At 35.6% G+C, this 19,422-nt stretch overlaps 1 protein-coding gene and 1 pseudogene across 2 annotated transcripts in view; one reads left to right on the top strand and one right to left on the bottom strand.

The window, feature by feature from the left end:
- Positions 1 to 2,170: 2,170 nt before the first annotated feature.
- TBX18 (T-box transcription factor 18) overlaps positions 2,171 to 19,422 on the bottom strand; it is a 31,120-nt gene continuing 13,868 nt past the window's right edge. The window contains exons 5-8 of one of the 2 annotated variants that reach the window (XM_008006514.3): positions 16,966 to 17,133; positions 13,369 to 13,433; positions 7,583 to 7,677; positions 2,171 to 6,499 (exon numbers count right to left, since the gene is read on the bottom strand). In XM_008006514.3, the coding sequence (XP_008004705.2) occupies positions 5,775 to 6,499; positions 7,583 to 7,677; positions 13,369 to 13,433; positions 16,966 to 17,133 (1,053 nt within the window). In that variant the 3' untranslated portion in view covers positions 2,171 to 5,774. The remainder of the gene's footprint in view (positions 6,500 to 7,582; positions 7,678 to 13,368; positions 13,434 to 16,965; positions 17,134 to 19,422) is intronic. The other variant, XM_073022599.1, reaches the window with a different exon arrangement.
- LOC119625435 (U6 spliceosomal RNA) lies at positions 15,676 to 15,775 on the top strand (annotated as a pseudogene).

The following is a 19,422-nucleotide window of genomic DNA, read 5'->3' as shown; positions in this document are numbered from 1 at the left end:
TAAAATGATGCTAAGGAAATAGTCAATACTTAATATTTATTAATTTAATAAATATTGAAATTGCCAACCATTTCTTATGGTAATAAAATGTTTGTGATACTTTGGGATCCTTCTGTCTTTCTTTAAGATACTGAAGGAATCATTTATTTCTCCAAGAATATTCAGGTATGCTGAGAAGAGGGGTAATTTATCAAGTACTATTAAATGTATACACCTGAAAAGTACCTTCGAAATATATTACTATTACTACTACTACTACTACTACTACTACTACTTCTACTACTACTACTACTACTACTACTACTACTACTACTACTACTACTATTACTAGGAATGTCAAAAGGCTGATTGAAAGAGCTCATCAAAATGCTTTGGTCCTCACACCAAAGACATAAACAACAAAACTTTTTTTAATAGTAGATAAATTGGGTCTCTTCAAAATTAAAAGCTTCTGTGCTGCAAAAGACATCATCAATACAAGTAAAAGACAGTCCAAAGAATGGGAGAAAATGTTTACAAATCATATATCTGATAAAAAGCTTATATCTAGAATATATAAAGAATTATTACACCTCAATAATAAAAAGACAACCTGATTAAAGAATGGTCAAAGGATCTGTATAGATATTTCTCCAAAGAAGATATACAAATGGCCAATAAAGCACAGAAAAATATGTTCAACATCATGAGTCATCAAGGAAATACAAATAAAAACAACAATGAGACATAACACCCACTAGGCTGGCTGTAATAAAAAAGGTTGATAATAACAACTGTCAGTGCAGATGTGGGGAAACTAGAACACTCACACACTGCTGGTAAGCATGGGAAATGGTGCAAGTGCTTTGGAAAACAGTCTGGTGGTTCCTCAAAAGGTGACCTCAGAACCTTCCAATTCCACTCCTAGATATATAGCCAAGAGAAATGAAAGTGTATGTATGTCTATACAATAACTTGTACAGAAATTTTTATAGCAGCATTATTCATAACAGCTAAAAAGTGGAAACAACCCAAGTGTCCATCAACTAACAAAGAGATAAACAATTGTGGTATATTGATACAACAAAATATTATTCAGCATTAAAAATGAAATATTGATACATGCCATAACATGAATGAACCTTGAAAATATTATGCTAAGTGAAAGAAGTCAGTGCCAAAGACCACATATTGTATAATTCCTTTGACATAGGTGCCCAGAACAGGCAAATCTATGCAGACAGAAAGCATGTCAGTGGTTGTCTAGGAGTTGGTGATAAGGAAGGAGTGGAGGGAAAACGAAGGTGACTAATAATGGGCATGGAGTTTTTTTGCAGAGTGATAAAAATGTTCTAAAATTGATTGTGGTGATAGTTACACAACTCTGTGAACATATCTAAAACCATTGAATTGTTCAATTTAAATAGATGAATTATATGGCATGTGAATTGTATCTCAATGTAAGTGTTATTTAGAAAAATGTCTTGGTCTTTTTGTAAAGTAATTGTAGTGACATAATTAATATGATTTTAAAATATGGACATAGGATGTGTGTGTTGATTCAGCCCTGTATAAACTCAGTGAATTGCAGAGTAATAAACTGCATCATATTATTGTATCTGAGTCTCAGTAGGAATAAAATCATTCAAAAAGACAAGTTCAAGTGTTTTCTTGAGGATTTAAATGTATTTTGAATGGACTTGGAATGATCTCCATATATTACAATAGACTGCCATACTTATTTCAAAACAAAATAATTTAATGCCATGTAATTAAGAGCATCACAAAAAGGAAATTTTATTAATATCTTTTACTATTCACTATAAAGTAGCAAATACGTTACTGAGTATAGCTTTCTTCTAATATTAAAATACTAAAATTTATCCTATAAAACTAAAGCACAGTTCCATTTAAAGGATAAATTCCACAACATTCAACAAATCAAAAATAATACTGATAGTGTTATGTTCTTTGTAAAGCCATACAGTATATATATTCAAAAATAAACAGAATATATTCCAAAAGATACAATAGTTTTACAAAACTAGTTTCCCAATAGCAAGTTAAATATTTATATAATAGGACCATATGAATTAGAAACTAAAAGGAATAGTAACAATTTTCATCCCAGTCATTCCTTTCACACGTACCAAAACTGAGACATAAAGCAGCTAATTTTTTACCCAAAATCATGATTGAGAAATCCATAGTTTGAAACTAAGTTCTCTAATTCCCAAGGCAATGTTATTCTCATCATACCAAAGTTCAATGAAAAGAAAGCACATTATTTGAAAATCTATCAGCATGCAGAGGGATACTAAGTTTATATATCTGTTGAATGTTTGTATACTTGAATATATTCGTCGATTTCTAGCACTGATAATTTTTAAGGTTTGAGCTCCTAGAATGTTGTAATTATGTATGAGCACTTAACTGCTCACATATTTAACCTTACTCTCAACTTATCTGAGCATTTCTTTTTAGAAAGGATGAACAATGAGATTAAAACACAACATGGTAATACTTTAACACAATTAGTTCTTAAGGGAAAGCTTAGAAAAACCTTCATTTAGATGAGCCAATAAATTTCTCATGAGGAAATAACACTGTGTTACACTTTGCAACAAAGCATTCTTTACAAATCTCTCTAATTAGAGACAGCATCAGGGTAGCATCCAACAGCTCTACCAAGGCTCCTGAAAGAAGTTTATGAAATGATTATTTTTAATGTTCTGCACCAGGACTTCATGGGACACTGCAGAGTTTAGTTAGGGATCTCTCTTCTTGCACCTTCTCCTTCCCATACAAATCTTCCCAGAATTGTCCTGCTGCAAAAATTACTCTTTTTTTTCCTCCCAGTCAAACCTCCAGCTATCTCCAAAGCTGCTGTTTATTAATTTCACACTAAGGTGTGAGTTACTGGTAGGATTAGGTCTGGAGAGCTGATGAAGAGCTATTTACATTTTAAAAGTGAGGTTGCTTTTCCTCAGAATTTTGCTAATTGATGTAAAGAGTGAGTATGATCCTTCTTTATATAGGTTATGCTGTGCCCCAACCTCCTCTGGGGGCCACCAAGGATTCCTGACCCCCTACATTCCAGAAATCAAGGGTCAGCAACTGGGTGCCTCACTTGTGAAAAGCTGTTGACCTCTGGAAGGCAGCTTGTAAGGAAGCAAGTGTTAATTTTCAAAATGTGACCGGTCTTGATAGCAGCAACCTCACCCCATCACGATGTCCCTTGGAATGTTTACTAGTCAAGGGGCATAGAAATAATCTGTCATCACTAGTCAGTGGTGCAAGCCACTCATTCTTGTAACCTTGCCTTTCTCCCCTGGACCCAAAACAAAACATACCACCCCATCCCTTTCCTCTCACATTCAAATTTTCATGTGTTCAACATTTGTCAGGGCCTTCACCTTCAATGACATGGTCAACACACCAAGAAATTATATTTAACACATGAAGAATGAACAGCAGGCCCATTTCTTTCTGCCATGTGATTGAGAGGTACAGAATTTGCATTTGGGGTATGCATGTGTGTGCTTATTCTAGAAACAATATTTTTAGACACTAAAATGATTACCCTCAAAAATCATAAAAGGGTTTAATAACACACTTTAATATAATTTTAAGTACTTTTTAATAAAATACAGATATATAACTATCCAGGTATGCATGTCATTTAATTCAGCAATAAAAGGCTAGTCTCTGAAGTGACATGGTGATTAATATTTACAATAAAACCTAAAAAACAAACAGCATTTGTACAAGATTGCTAAAATTTTACCACAAAAAAGGTTAATAAAAAATTATACTCATATTGTAGTATCATCTGAAATTATCAACAGCAAGAAGGAAAATGTTCTTATTAATACATATGGGTATAGAGCATTACTTTCTATGTTTTTTCAAGATGGGAAACTCTCTGTTCTTGAATTATACACCAAGCACTACGGCTGAGATGGACTCATTCTTAACGCCTTTCCCCAAATCTTTGTCAAGCTATTAATGCCATACCCAAACATCTTACATAGATCTACCTACTGCAAATATTTCATGTCCCTTCAAGCTAGTTTTAAATTTAAAAATTCAATACTAATTTGATGAACTGCTAAGGAATCCAAAAGGAAATTTGTTAATATGTATAAACAGAATCACATCCTGTGCAATTTCAACAGTATATCCCCCTAAATATCTAACAAATTGTATTGTTTCAAAGTGAAACAGCAAATCAGGAGTTGTACCCTTTCCCCACCAAATCCAGGGATGAGTTAAAGCAATTCTGTTTAGCAATGAGAGGAAATCATGCTCTTTTGCTTAAGATATATGAAATGTAATGAATGGGTCAATGCACAGACATATTATTTTACTTTCTCCTCAGAAGGGGAATGTGCCTCATCATGTATTCTTAGCCTTTTTTATTTATCTCATAATGTGCTCTCAAAGTTACTTGTTTTTAACTATTCAACCATGCATATATTATTTTAGGAATTAAAAACATTTAATACTGATTTTAATTTCTCCAGTTCTGAGGTTACAAATTCTGTTGAGGTTAAAAGTTTTATAGTTCCTTTATCATAATTAGTATCTTCCTCCTTAGTCCTCCAAGAGGGCCTTTATAGTAATGGGCTTTGGCCTTTGCACTATAGCTCCCAAAAGACAGATTGCTGGAGATAACCCACTGAAATTCCTCACCGCGTTATTTAACACCATACAGGCTTAGGAACTATCTGTTTTGACAAAGACGCAGGCAGACGGACAAGGTTAAGGAGGGGGAAAGGATTGAATGTGTAGAATTACAAGATATAAATAAGTAGCATAAATGCATTTTTTACTTATATACTATGGGTCAGGAAACTCAAACTATACAAAAACATAAGGTATAGTTAACAATAGTATTACTCTTGATTTAAAAGATAGACATTTCTCATTGGAATCAATGAATTTGAGGTGGATTTATTTTCCTTTTGCCATTCCATTCATATCACATATTCCTCTCCTGGTGAAAATTGGAATTTAAAAATGTTTATAGAACATTCTTTAACGGTCTATTTGATAATTAAAATAAGCGAGAAATAAAAAATACTGGAAATTTGTTCTCTACAGATGAATAAGAACCTCTTATGTGCCCAATGCAAAGTCAAAAAAATAATCATAAGCCTCTCCTTTACCTTCCTTAAGAAAATAACAATTATTATGGGTTATGATTTTTTATAGACCCAAGGTCATATGGTATCTGTGGTAAATAAGAATAAGCAGGAGTGAAAAAGTTGATTACAAATACCTCAGAACTAACACTAAGACTTCAACTGGCTTTTGTATTTTAGATTCTCACACTGTGTCCAAGAATAGCAGAAATCACAAGACTCTACATGCTGGTTACTATTGGTTATCAACACGTCAAGTATGAAACCGTTTAGAGCATTTTTCTGATAAATTAAGTTATAAGTGTTCATCTGGATAGTATCATTGCCAAGTTTTAAGTTTACCATCTTGTTTTTAAAAGAGTCTGAGAACTTTGCTTAAATACACTACACACGTGCCAATACTCTGTGCAACTGGATGAAGCAGGGGAACAATAGGGGCTGTGATACTCCATGTGCTATGTATATACAGCATACATATATACCATAGATAATTACAATCTCACCATGATAAAGTAAAAAAACCCAGTGAGCCTTCATTTTCTATTATATGTACATTTTATAAACTACAGAGAGTTTCCACATAGCTTTTAAAAAAGAAAAAGAAAATACATTAGACAAATTCAAATGTCATTTAACTTAAAGGCTTCATCAGACCATATGTGCAGATACTTGAGATGATGACAGAGTTAAGCTTCCTAGGGTCCTAGAGTCAAAGAAACTCTGCTGACCCCCACTGCTAAGCAGGTGCACTCCTTCCACAGGGGGCAACATCTGCCGATCCGTCATGGTCCCACTCGGTGAGGACCCCAAGAAGCTTCCTTGGGAAGAAACAATTTTCTCAGGACTGGCAGCCAGTTTGGGGGATGTGGAGAAGTTATATCCATACAGTGCACAGGGGCTGTGTAATCTGAAAGTATTATAGGAACCCTGATGGGTCTGGTTAGTGGCGAAGGTGTTGCTGGAGGGTGATGGCATGATATACTGGAGCTGGGGGGACATTCCTGAAATCTGCATGGATAAGCTGGTCTGTGGGCAGCTGAAGGTGTCCCCGTCAGTGCCACCCATGGACATGTTCACGGAGGTGCTGCTGCTCACGCCCACATAGGAGGGAGTCCTGGGTGGGGCGAAGGTCTCACCAGCCTGATTGGTGAGCCTGTTGTAGGTCTCGGCCAAAGATGTGCTGTATCGGTTGAGGGTGAGGCCCGAGCGGGCACAGGCAGAATAGTCAGCAGGGGCCAGACTACACAGCTGGCTGGTGTTGGGCCCCAGATGGAAGGCAGGAGAGGAGCAAGAGGAGCCAGACAAAAGGTGAGGGTGAGTGGCAGGAACGCCATTCCCAGTACCTTGGAGCAAGGTGGAGGAACTTGCATTGCCTACAAAAGAAGTTGAAATGTAAAGAATGACTCCACGGTCATCCTTTCCTTCAATTTTGTAAATATGAGCTAGACACAGCTTGTTACAAGGCAAGGGTTGGGGGGAATGCTACAGAGATGAAAAGGAGATGGTCTCAGCTTTCAAGGAATTATCTGGTTGAAAAATCTCATTTCCAATTAGAAAACAAGTTGTTGAATCACATGCTAATACAAGAGCAGAGGTCCAACAAATAAACAGTCCTGTGAAACTCAGAGAGGGTAGTTAACCCTGTGTCTAATCCAATGGTAGCGATGGTGCCCCCTCTGGATCTGCTGGCAGACTGATGTTTGCAAACTTGACAGAACTTAAGGGGAGAGGAGAATTCCAAAGGGCTGGACAGGTTGTAAAACCTTCATTGCTCTAGTGATGGGTTTTGCACAGTGTCTCAAAATAATCCAAAAACCCAGTCCAATCAATAATTATCTGAAACCCAGCACAGTAAATTCTCACTGGAAGCTGGGCAGGATGATGGTAAAAAGCCTAAATGTAGGAGTGAGCTGAGAGTGTTACCTATGGAGCAGACCAGAGAGGAAGCAACATCACTTTCCATGCAGTTCCCTCTGAGGAGAAATCAGCCCTGGGCTGCTGAGAAATATTCAAAGATGAGCCCAGGAGAATCTGCCTGAATGTGCCTGACCTTCTCATCATTAACCCAACAGGAGAACCCTGCCCAGAGGCAATTCTGCTGGAGAAAGAAAACAAACAAGATGTGAAGAAAGGGTGGAGTGGGGGCACCATCAACAATTTCTTGTGAAGAGCACCTGGCATGAGAGCACCTCTAATTTTAATATGAGATTTAAGGATGAGGTAAAGGTCATGAAATATATAAACAGCCTAAGACATCTAAGATTTAATTTGTGACCATGAGAGCCATTTTTTCCTGATCCATCCCTATACCATGCAGAAGACAGGTGGAATCTGTAGGACAATGTTGGTGATGAGGTCATTATTGTAAGTATAAATAATGACTTGTACACTTTTAGTGCCCGAGTTTCTAGGCAGGAACGGGCTGTATATATGACCTAGGAGACTTTGTGAGTTACCTTGCTTGGGAATTCCAGGGATATCTTCAAAGGTCAGAGTCCGTAGTGATGGTCTCCAGAATGCATATGATTCCACCAAGGCTTCCAAACCCATTCTAAATGGAAGGGGTCAGGATAGGGGTGGACAAAAGAAGTCTAGTTAGGAGCATTTGGAGCTTTCACCAGCAGCAAGCATCTCAAAACAACACTGGTATTGACAGTACCCCCACATTGTCAGGTTAGGAGCTTGCATTGGCAAGAAGAAATGCTTCAGCAATGGGCTAACATTTCTGTTACCAGCAGCAGGAGAGAACTGAAACCACCCACCCAAGTTGCCTATTAATGTTCTCTGGAAAACTCAGCTGACCTGAGGGGTGAAAAGCTGTTCCCTTGGGCTAAGGAGCTGAGGTGAAGAGAGACCATTCTGGCTGCTGTGAGTCCAAGGCTCTGCTGTGATCTGGCACACACCCTCTCTCCTTGTCCTGTTACTTCTCCCTCTAAGTGAGGAAGGCATTGCCACGAAAGCACATTTCTGGAAAACCAGCTCTTTTCTAAGAGGCATTACTGCCCATCATTTGGTGCTTTGGCAGCCAGTTCAGGGAAGCACTTGTCCAAAGAAGATTGATTGACTTCTTTCTCAGGAGCACAATCTCTACCAAACCCAGTGTAGCCAGGCTGGGCTCCCACCAGCAACAGGAGGGCCATGAAGAGACGGCACTGGCCTCTCCCTGCAGTGTTGGAGGAGAGCAGGAAGGTGACCTCACAGGGCTATCTGGTATATGGAGTTACTATTAAATCACAAATTATTTTAAAGCCCTGAAATACACTTAATGAATGGATACTTAAAGAGACAGGATAAGTTTGATATAGACTATTTACATGACATTTGTATACTTTAAAACAAGGGCAACTACTCTAAATACATATATCAACCATCTCCTACCATGAATGATTCAGCGACTTCCCTTCTGTATATCAAGTGACTAAGTCCTCTGGGTTCTGGGAACGAGGCCATTCACTCAACTAGATCATTCTCAAGACAGCCACACCTGAGACCTCATCGCTCTTCCTTCAACCACCTCAGCCCTAAGTAATTTGTTGATCTAGATAACATTATACTTTTCATGAAACCTGTAGCTCTACTGTAGAAAATACTTGCTTCCTGAGATGTCCAATAATAGACATCTCCTGTGATTTCAGGTATCTTTAATAGTTTGACTCAAGGTGCTACCACCTCTGGAGTCCCTGCACCCCAAGTCATAACCTGCAAACTAAGACTAGAGTAATCCACCCCAGAGAGTCATACCACGTATACAATATGGCGAAAGCTCTCTAAACACCAAAGGTAAGTGACTTGTGCTGTTAAAATTATCTTACACTACTTATCCATCTGTTCCAAGGCTTCACACACAGACTTTGCTTCCTTAGAGTGTTCAGGGTATAGTCTCTGTTAATTGATTTCTGTACTCACTCTGGAGGAATATGCCTACCCCATCTTAGTGATAGAATGATGTAGCTATGCATATGTGGAGGGGTGGTGTGTATACATGCACAGACTTGCATGCATGAACACACCTCATGAGGCTGCACATAAGCCTGACTCATCTCTTAAGTCACAGGCTCTGGGGGTGCAGCTCTGGGAGTACTTCAAAGAGATGTCTGCAGCCCCAGAGGGGATAGTGCAGGATTGCCAAAGAAAAGAGCAGAGCACAGAAGGGACCTGCACCTGCTCCACCTGGCCTACCCTGAGAGAGAACAGAATCTGGCTTCTGATGTACTCAATGTGCCACAGAGACAGAATTATTTAGTGGTAAGGATACTAGACTGGGGTCACAGGGACTGGGCTGGCACTGCAACTCACTTAAACTCATTGTCTGACCTTAAGTAAATTTGCTAATCTCCCTGGACTTAAGTTTCTCACAAAGAGAGGATGAGATTACAAAAGCTCTGAAACCCTTATTAATCCTAACATTGTTTCATTCTAAGTGATTTTTTCCCAAACCACTCATCATATCTGTGACCAAACTACAAGCCAAATCCAAGTTCATGCCACTTGATAGTATTTTCTGTACTAGTGTATTGATTTCTGGGCAGTTTGGCAGACGTGGTCAGTTCCAAACCCCATGTTGCCTGTGGGTGTGTTTAATATTGGACTAATGAATTCTGGGTCCTGTTTAGAATATCACCCTCTATTCAGTTTATACCAATACTAAATTTTGTGACTTTCTAGAAATACAACTATTTTAAATGCAAAAGAATGTTAAGACACAGCTTAATATAAAACAGCTTATTATTATCACATAGATGAGTTTGAGTAATTATAGTTTTAAATATTAAAAATACTAAAGTGATTATAGAGCAGTCTTGAGGGAAGTTTACTAAGATAATTAACAAGCAACCACTGGACTTAGAAACTGACTACAGAGATGTATCTTACTGCATTATTTGCTTTAGCAGTGTAAGCGTTATTATGATTCAAATACAAATCCATAAACTAAATTCTTAGGGAGAAGTTATTGATCATCACAAATATATAACCCTAAGCTTTAAAGAGATGCTCTGAAGGTGACATATCTACAAGTGATCTGATTTGGAGCAATTGATATTTTTCTTAAGGCTGCTGTTTCACACTGCAAGTTCCAGAAAGGATTTTAGATATTTTGCAGGAAACAGTTATAAAATATTTATTAGCTGAATCTGGACATTTTTTAAAAAGCCTTCATTTTCTCCAGTAATGGAGACCTTTCCTGGCTAGTTAAAGAAAAGATAAAAGGCACCTCCTGCAGGAGTGCAGCCAAGGCGATAATTTATACAAGATGCCTTTGAACAATTTCCACATTTTATCACCACCCTAATTTATGCTATCAAATGGCCAAGTTTATTTAGTAAAATGGTTATGTTTTTCCTGAAGTATTTAAAGAGAAGAAATTTTTGTACCTTCCTGAGTAAAAAATTTTATAGGGTCAAACCTAAGGCCTAACTGAAGAATGAAACTATTCTCAGCACATAAATTCTCTCTCACATAGCAAATGTCTTGCAGGAGAGCTTTTAAGGGCCGAAGCTACTGATTCCTGTAAAATAGGCTGTGGAGTCATAAATAGCCAGAAAAGGATAATTTTTAATTAAGGCAAATTGTTTTATAAAGTTTAAACAATCCCAAGTCTATGTTTATTTCTTGTCCTGGTCAATTTGCATATTTCATGTACAGGGTAGGGAAAATAAAAAAAGAAATTGTTTTAAGAAAAACACTAACAACAGCACAATAGAACTAGGGGTAATAAAGAAATATGTTAAACTTTTTCTCATAGCCTTACTTCTCTACAACTATATTTTAAAAATCATGCCCCTTCATGCCCATGCTCCCCAAACAACTGTGCCCTCCACCAAGTCTTACATATAACTTGGTCTCTTTTTTAAAAAGAAACTAATACATAAGTTAGAAATGTTCACTTATGTAATTCAGGTGACTGAATTATCTCTTCTCCCAATGTGTCTTTTGCATTTGTCAATGGGAAATGTTACAATTAGATTTTTAAATAGAGGAATAATGATTTATAGATAGTTAGCATTCCAAAGTGAGAAGTATTAGTAAATAGCTTGTCTATAGTAAGCAAGAGAGTTTCAACAAGGAAAAAAGTTGAAACTTTATTTCACTAGCAAGAAAGTCATATATAGGTTCAATGTGCTTTTCATGTAATATAATATTGTTTAAACACTTGGAACGAAATAAAAATTTTAAATTTTAACAAAATTTTAAAAGCATTAAAACATAATTCACTGTCTTCTGTATGTTCCTCCAAAATTTTTAAAGTTTTAGAGTCAGGGAAGAAATAGTAACAAGCACCATGGATGTCATGCCTACATACTTCTGAAATAGCCAAAGGGATAGAAGAATCCATATCAAAGCTAGCATTTTGAACTCACCATATCAAACAATAGGCCTAGTAATTTATATTCAACACCACCACTGTCTTTTTTGCTGACCAAATTTAAGTAACCAAATGTATTTTCATTATGCTGAACATCTAGAATTCTTCTGGAAAACTTGTCATATGCATCTATCATCTCCCTTCTTGTAGAGGTTCGTTCACTATTATCTGTTCAAAATATACTTCAAACAAATATTTTAAATTTATTCCTTCAAAAATGAACTGACTATATACAAGCATGTTACCCCTGAGTCAGTAGCAGTGAAGTCTTTGCTAGAGCAATTGATAGCTTGGATATAGTTGCTGGTTATATATTCTTCAAGCCTGAATATTTCTCTCCTGGAATTTCAGTGTTTTAATAAATCCCTTTTCTGCTTAAGAAAAAAACTAAAAGTAATACAAGACTCTTAAATGGACAAATACTATTCTGCTGTAACAAAAATCACAAAATAATTCCATCAAAGCATTTGCCAAGGTAGAACAGAAATCATCCCAAAGGTTCTCTTCAGTCACCTCATTAAGTGGCCATTTCCAGTTATTAAATGATGGTTCAATTTACATTTAATTTTCAGAAACACCTCTGAAAAACAAGGTTAACCAGGAGCTAATGTAATAAAACAAAAACCAAGCAATTTTTTTCTCTACATTGAAACAGACATCCAAAAAACAAAATAATTTCAATACAGCAGACAACTTTCATGTGTTAGGAATATCTGCAAACTTTCCTACAGAGTGAAAAATTTCAGAAGGAAGTCCTGCTATTAGTCTTCCTGATCTGCCTGCACTAAGTTGACAGCTACTCTACTCTCAGTGCATTTTAGCTGCATTTCAGTTCTTGTGTTGCATGGTGTTTCAATGATGCCACTGCATATAAAAATGACATCACGTCTCTGCAAGCACTTGAGTGTATTCTGAGGAAAGGTCTCTGTCACCCATCTTGTCCAATTAATCAACTGAAAGAACTAAGAATGGCTTGTTTTCCCTCTAAAATTTCAGAAGAAACTGTCTCTAAAATAATTGGGGATTTTCAAGAAGTATTAGAATAATTTCAAGAGTAAAGTCATAAAGATGGTTCAAATACTTCTTTTTAAAAACAAGTTGCTTTTAAAAACATTTAAGCAGAAGCCTTACGCTGAAAAGGCATTTGTAGAAGTGTAGTCTCTTATTACTCTCTATTACTACTTACTAACAGTTGCTTTAGAAAATGTTGTACTGAACTATATTGGAGTAGAGTCATATCAATAAATTCAAAAACCCTTTGGCACATAGACTAGGTGATCTGCTTTTTGATAAAAGTAATAGAGTGGAATTCATTATTGTGGCTCTACCACTTAGTACAAACACCACAAAACATGAAACAGAAAAAATAAACAAGTGTGTGGCTGTCAGCAGAGCCAAGACAACTTTGGAAACTAAAGAACATCAGCTCTCTTGGCAATGGAGAGTAGTTTCATATTCCAGCTGGAAATATGACTTAATGAAAGACCCTATCATACTCCACAGACAGTATCAACAGATAGTTGCATCATCACCAAAGAAATTCTAAACCAATAGTAGAGGCAGAGAGGATATTTAATTGGGATACTGAAGCTTCTGTGCCTGTAAGGGCAGGCTTCTTTAAGGCCCCTTCAGAAACAGCACGCACTGTACACCCTGAGAGCTTCCATTTTCAGCTCAGCAGCACACATGAACATTCACCTTAGGGTAGGTCACACCGTTACACTACAAAAATAAGTCATCTCCGCAGCACAATGGTCCTCACCAGAAATGATTTCAATATCGTATTAGTAAATTTAGTCATTTACTCTGTAATAGAAAATTCATAATAAAATATCAACTATATTTATCACAACCAGAATGGTCTTCACTAAGACCCACCTGTTGCGCCCAGAGTCTCGGAAGCCTTTAGCAAATGGATTCCTATCTATCTTCAGGCGAGTAATCTGCAGAGTAGAAAAAATATATATCAAATCTTATATAAATGTCAACCAAGGTTTTTACTTGGTTGCAAAACTACAATGACTAAAAAATTAACTGTTAGAGGACTCTATTGTATACCCCTCTTTTATTCCCCAAGTATTTTAATATCCTAGCAGTAAAGCTAAGGAAAATTTCAGAAATCATCTAAAAAATTCATCTGCTCTAAGAAAGATACTTCACTCCTTTTCAATCTGCATTAATAGATATGTTAGTTTTGTTTTTTAATATTCCTGGAAAAGGAGATTCTGAATCATCTGTTGGTAACTTGCCCTATAACTGACAATTCCCTCTGAATTGAAGTTCTTCCCTTTAACTCTGAGATGTGGTTTAATCCTGTTTCTCTCTCAATAAAGGTAATGAGGAATAACTAGTATCCAACTTCTATTTAACAGCCATTTAAATGTTGTTAAGCTTCTACACAGCTTTCTCTTCTTCAAAATTAGGTAATAATATGCACACTCCTTTAATTTTCTGCCTCTGTATTTTTCTTTGTCTCTCCTTTAATATTCTTTGTGGCTCTTATCTGAAAGTTTTATTATTTTATCTGTGGAGTCCTAACCTGGTCAGAGCACTACAGTGAATGTCTAAACAGAGGTAACCACTACTTGAAGGTTCTAATGACATCAAATCTCGTACTGAATGGAGTAAAAATAAATGATGCTTTCATTTTAACTTTCTTTCAAAACAAATTGTATTGTGTTATACTGAGGTACACAACATACTATGAGATATGCATAGGTAGTGAAATGGTTCCTATATATGACGTTTTAGTTTTAACAAGAATTCTAATTTGTTGACTCATAACCAGCTTTTTGCCCACTAAGACACTACGATTTAGGGGGGAAATTTTTACAAATGGCTTAATCATCTCCATTAATAGTTTTTTTTTAAGTTATGACATCCTGAACTTGACACTAATAAATACCATCCCATCTGCTTATTACCAGATCTCTACTTTGCCCAGAGGAATTTACAGCCTATTTTCTAAGAGACACATCATGTTTTGGCTTCTAAATTCCTGGGCTTAATGAACTCTACAAAGTTAATGAACATACTTCTAATTGCACCATCTTGGCTAAGGACAAAAACTGTTGGATAAAAGTCATCTGCAGTCCCCCTACATTGCCTGTGCATACTCTCCATTCGGCCACGCAACACTTAAGACATATGTGTTCCATATGATGTTATATTAGTATGTGGATAAAACTACATTATAAATGATATAATGAAAAGGTTTGCTAATTAAGTCATCATGTCTGCCACTCTGTCATTGAAACAATTCTTCTTTACAGATCAATATAGCTCAATTTTCTGTTTATTTTAATAATGTTTAAAAATCATTAAGTAATGTAAATGTTCATTTAAAATATTGTTTTTTGAAAAGTACAGATTTATATAATGGTGTCTTGTTAAAACAGAGATATAACACAATTGCTGCTATCATCATTTTTATTACTAATATATGTATTGAGTGCATAAAATGTACACTGTGCTTAGTTTTATGCATACTACTCATTTAATTACTAGAGCAACTTATATATAGCTATTATCTCAGTTTTGTGTTTTATTTTAAACTGAAGCTTAAGTAAGCCAGGACCACAGGCTGCAGAGCTCATGCTATTAATCACTAATCTGCTTACAATGTTCTGTTAAGTTCATAAAAATAGTAGCCAGGAAACTAAAAAGTAAATATGATTGCATGTTATCATTATCAATTTCCCCTCTAATCTGTCCATCATCTTAATCAACTTCTCAATGTTAATTAATTTGTGTTAGTCACAACATGTGCCAAAACTGCACTTACTGTACCACTGAGGGTGGAAGAAAATACAGAAAGAGCACAGTTAATTTGTGTGTGAGAGAGAGACAAAAAGAGAGGAAGAGAGACAGAAAAAGAGACGACGAATTGAGATTGTTAAAAGAATACTAAACGCCTCTGCTATTTTCTCATGTGCTACCTTTTCCCCCAAAAAATCATTTTCTGTCCCTCATATATTTTAATATATAAAATATATAATTATATCTCATATAACGTACTAAATGTAATTATATTAAGCATATTATAATTATATAATATATTATTGTATAGTGTATTATACAATTTATGTATTTATATCGATATTTATTTAAATATATTTATTATATTAAATATATTATATATGTTACATATAACACATTAAATATGCTATATTAAATCTATTATGCTTGCTTCAGCAGCACATATACTAAAATTGAAACCAAACAGAGATTAGCATGATCCCTGTACAAAGATGATACACAAATTCATGAAGCATTCTATAAATATATATATAATATTGAATATATTTCAACATATTATTAAATATATTACATTAAATATATTTTACATATTTTTGAATATACTAATATATCTGATAATCTAGTAGATATATTAATGTATTAATAAATATGCATTACATATATTTTAATATATTATTAAATATATTATCTATGGATCTTTAAAAAATAACATTTCATGTTCCTTCCTAAAAGCTTATAAAAGAGTGGCGACATGAGTGTGAGAGGACAGGACAGCTTCGGTTGTGAGACTGATGTCTCCATATGGATAAGAGCCATTGAGCTTCTCAGCCCAAAGAACACATGGGATGGGATCTAAATCTTCTAAGAAGCTTTATAACAACAGAAACCACAACAGAGAGATTTAAAAGCCTTAAATTTGTAATTGAAATGTATATAAATGTAAAGAGAAATGGAGACCTAAAACAATTCTGCTGACCACTGAAATTAAAGAAAAAAAAAAAAATCTACCACAGGCCACACTGGCTTATATTACATGGATATTTCTTATGAAAACCAGCTGGAATTCTAGCATGGATTACATATTGCCTCTGATTCAATTCTCCACCTAACTGACCCATATAAACATAGCCTTAGATAAATATATACGTTTACCCATATAGAAAGGAAATATTTCACTTCTCAAACTATTTCTAACTTTATGAAATGATTATTCCACCATTGCTGATCTCTCAGACTATAAGCATGTTTATCATCTTCTATCACAATTAAAGCATATCTTGAAAGAAATAGCCCTTTGGATATGTACCAAAATGACTATACAGGATGTTTCTGAAATATTTTTAGAATATAGTTTAAAAATAAAGTGAGCTATCAAGTCGCATGCTCTATGATACAATTCATTTTTAATATTTTACATGTCTATTTTTTAGGCAATAAAAATACATTCTAATTTTAATTATGATATCATAATTCAATAGCTCAAAACGGAAAGTAAACCTACACTGTCGGTCATGAGACATGGTTTGTCTAAAGAAGTCAACATTAGAGCAGGAAAATCATGGATAAAGAACTGTTATTCACATATATACACTTTGAATGTCATATATGGCAAATGCTTTATGCTAATTCATAACATTTAGAGTGAGAAGGATACCTAACTTCCTCTCTTCACCTAAAATGAAAAGTCCACAAAGATACCAATTTTGAGAACAATACCTGCTGATTCTGATAGGCAGTGACGGTTGTGAAGACAGTTTCTGGAAAGGAGAATGCCTTTACTCCCTCCCCAGATGGAACAGGCTTGATGGGAGAAAGATCGTCTCCACAGTCTTTACGGATGACATGCACTCGTGGTTGGTATTTGTGCATAGAATGAAGAATAATCTGTATCAAAGAAGGAAAAGCCAAATTTATCAGGAGCCTCTGCCCAATCTCAACACCATGACAAAATATTTAATGTGTACAATCAATTCTGATTGGAAAGGTGTCAATTTAATAAGATATATCAGAACTGGAGAAGGAAGGATGCAGAGGTGTTAATTTAATAAGATATATCAGAACTGGAGAAGGAAGGGTAAGAAGTTATTTGTAAAATGTACATAAAAATACAAAATAAAAAGCACTATTTTAGTGAAACCCTGCGTACAACCATGTGAACTTAACATCAAATTTTCTGTTGCCAAAACCACAGGAATAAATTAATAAGCATTTTATTTATAATGAGCCCAATGGAGCACAGAGTCCAAACCAATAAAACTACAAACAAGACTGAAATCATCATTTAAATTGTACCACACCCATCCTCTAAAAGATAAGTATTCACAGACAAGCTTTTTTTTTCAGAGGAAATGTTTCCCCAATTCGTGACTACATATGTCTATTCAAGGGCAAAGGGAATTTTAAGGACACTCCAGCATCTGTTTTTCGTGTGGCTCACTAAGTTTCTAGTTTGCTGGGAGCGCCCAGTGTCTGTCCCTCTATCACAGTGAAGCTTCCATTACTCAGACTGCAGAGAACAGAAAAGCTGGCCCTCTTAGATGCTGCTGGGGAAATCTGATAATATGGTTTAAGTACCTTCTACCCAATGATTCCACATCTGAGAATTTATCCTAAGGAAGTATTACAAATTCAGAAAAGCTTTTCATGTACAAAGATGGGCATCACATTATTTATAACGGTAGAAAAATTATAAGCCATTTATATATCCAACATGAGTAAATTACTTAGGTGAATGAAATCCACACAATGAAATACAGCATTATTTTGTTTTACCATGTAATGAAATAATACTTTTAAAATCTTAAATTAAAAAATGACCTAAATTGTTTATAAGCTTGTTACAACTACATAAAAATAGAGTAAAAATGACCCATAGAAAGATATAAACAGTGATTGTTCTAGATGATGGAATTGTGAATGAATTTTTTCTTCTTTATATATTCTATGCTTTCAAGGCTGATGGGGTAGGGTGAAGAAACAGCTTCATCCAATGGGATTTTCTGTTTGCTGCTGGGATTCCATATTCAGGTATTCATCAAGGAGTTTCCTTAAGAAACCTGTATCTTTCCTGAGCTATAAGATTTGAATTCAATTTCTGAGCCATTATGAATTTATAGAACAAAGGTTCACAGAAAACTCTTAGGGAAATGCAGTGGTTGGCCTGCCTTGTGTTTAGGATGTGGGCAGTTTAATAAGACACATTCAGAATATTTGGTCAGCCCAAACACAGATTGTCCTATATCTGGAAAGTGTGTTTGCTGCCACAAGAAGATTCTTTACTTTCTGGCAGCAACCAGCACTGTGGCCAAGATTTTTTTTTTTTTAACCCTGTAGTTTTCCTTCTGTCCGTGAAAGAAATGCCTAGATAGCACATGATCATGCTGACCAGACACACTAAAGGAGGAAGCATGAGTGTGAGGAAAGGACAACAGGGAAAATAACCCTCACCATCACCTGGAGACACATGCAAATCTGCAATCTCAGGAAAATTCTCTTTCCAGAATTCCAGAAATTCTGGAAATTTCTCTTTGCTCTATGTAAAGGGAAGAATTTTAATGACTTATTAGTGACTTATGAAATCAACATAAAGGGTTGCAACAAGAAATTTTTTAATAAATAAAAGTACAAAATAAAGTAGAAAAAAATGTATATCTTGATGTGTGTAAAAACACAGAAGCAACATTCAATTATAATGGTTCTAGTGATCAGCACACTCTAAACAGATTTTTAGTGAATATAGAATATTTTTATTCTCATTTCTTTTGTATATTACCTGAGTAATATGTTCACTAATCCTCATTTAAAAAGGTATAATTGGCCAGGCATGGTGGCTCACGCCTGTAATCCCAGCACTTTGGGAGGCTGAGGTAGGTGGATTACGAGGTCAAGAAATCGAGACCATCCTGGCCAACATGGTGAAACTCTGTCTCTATTAAAACTACAAAAAATTAGCTGGGCGTGGTGGCACGTGCATGTAGTCCCAGCTCCTTGGGAAGCTGAGGCAGGAGGATTGCTTGAACCCGGGAGGCAGAGGTTGCAGTGAGCCGAGATAGCGCCACTGCACTCCAGTCTGAAGACAGAGCGAGATTCCATCTCAAAAGAAAAAAGAAAAGAAAAGGTATAATCTAAATTTGAATTTATGTTCTTGGAAGCATAATATCTCAGCAGGGTTGA

This window comes from Chlorocebus sabaeus, chromosome 13, assembly GCF_047675955.1.
Source record: "Chlorocebus sabaeus isolate Y175 chromosome 13, mChlSab1.0.hap1, whole genome shotgun sequence".
Lineage (NCBI taxonomy): Eukaryota > Metazoa > Chordata > Mammalia > Primates > Cercopithecidae > Chlorocebus > Chlorocebus sabaeus.
Note: the sequence above shows the minus strand (reverse complement) of the source record. Positions and strands in the feature narration are given on the sequence as shown.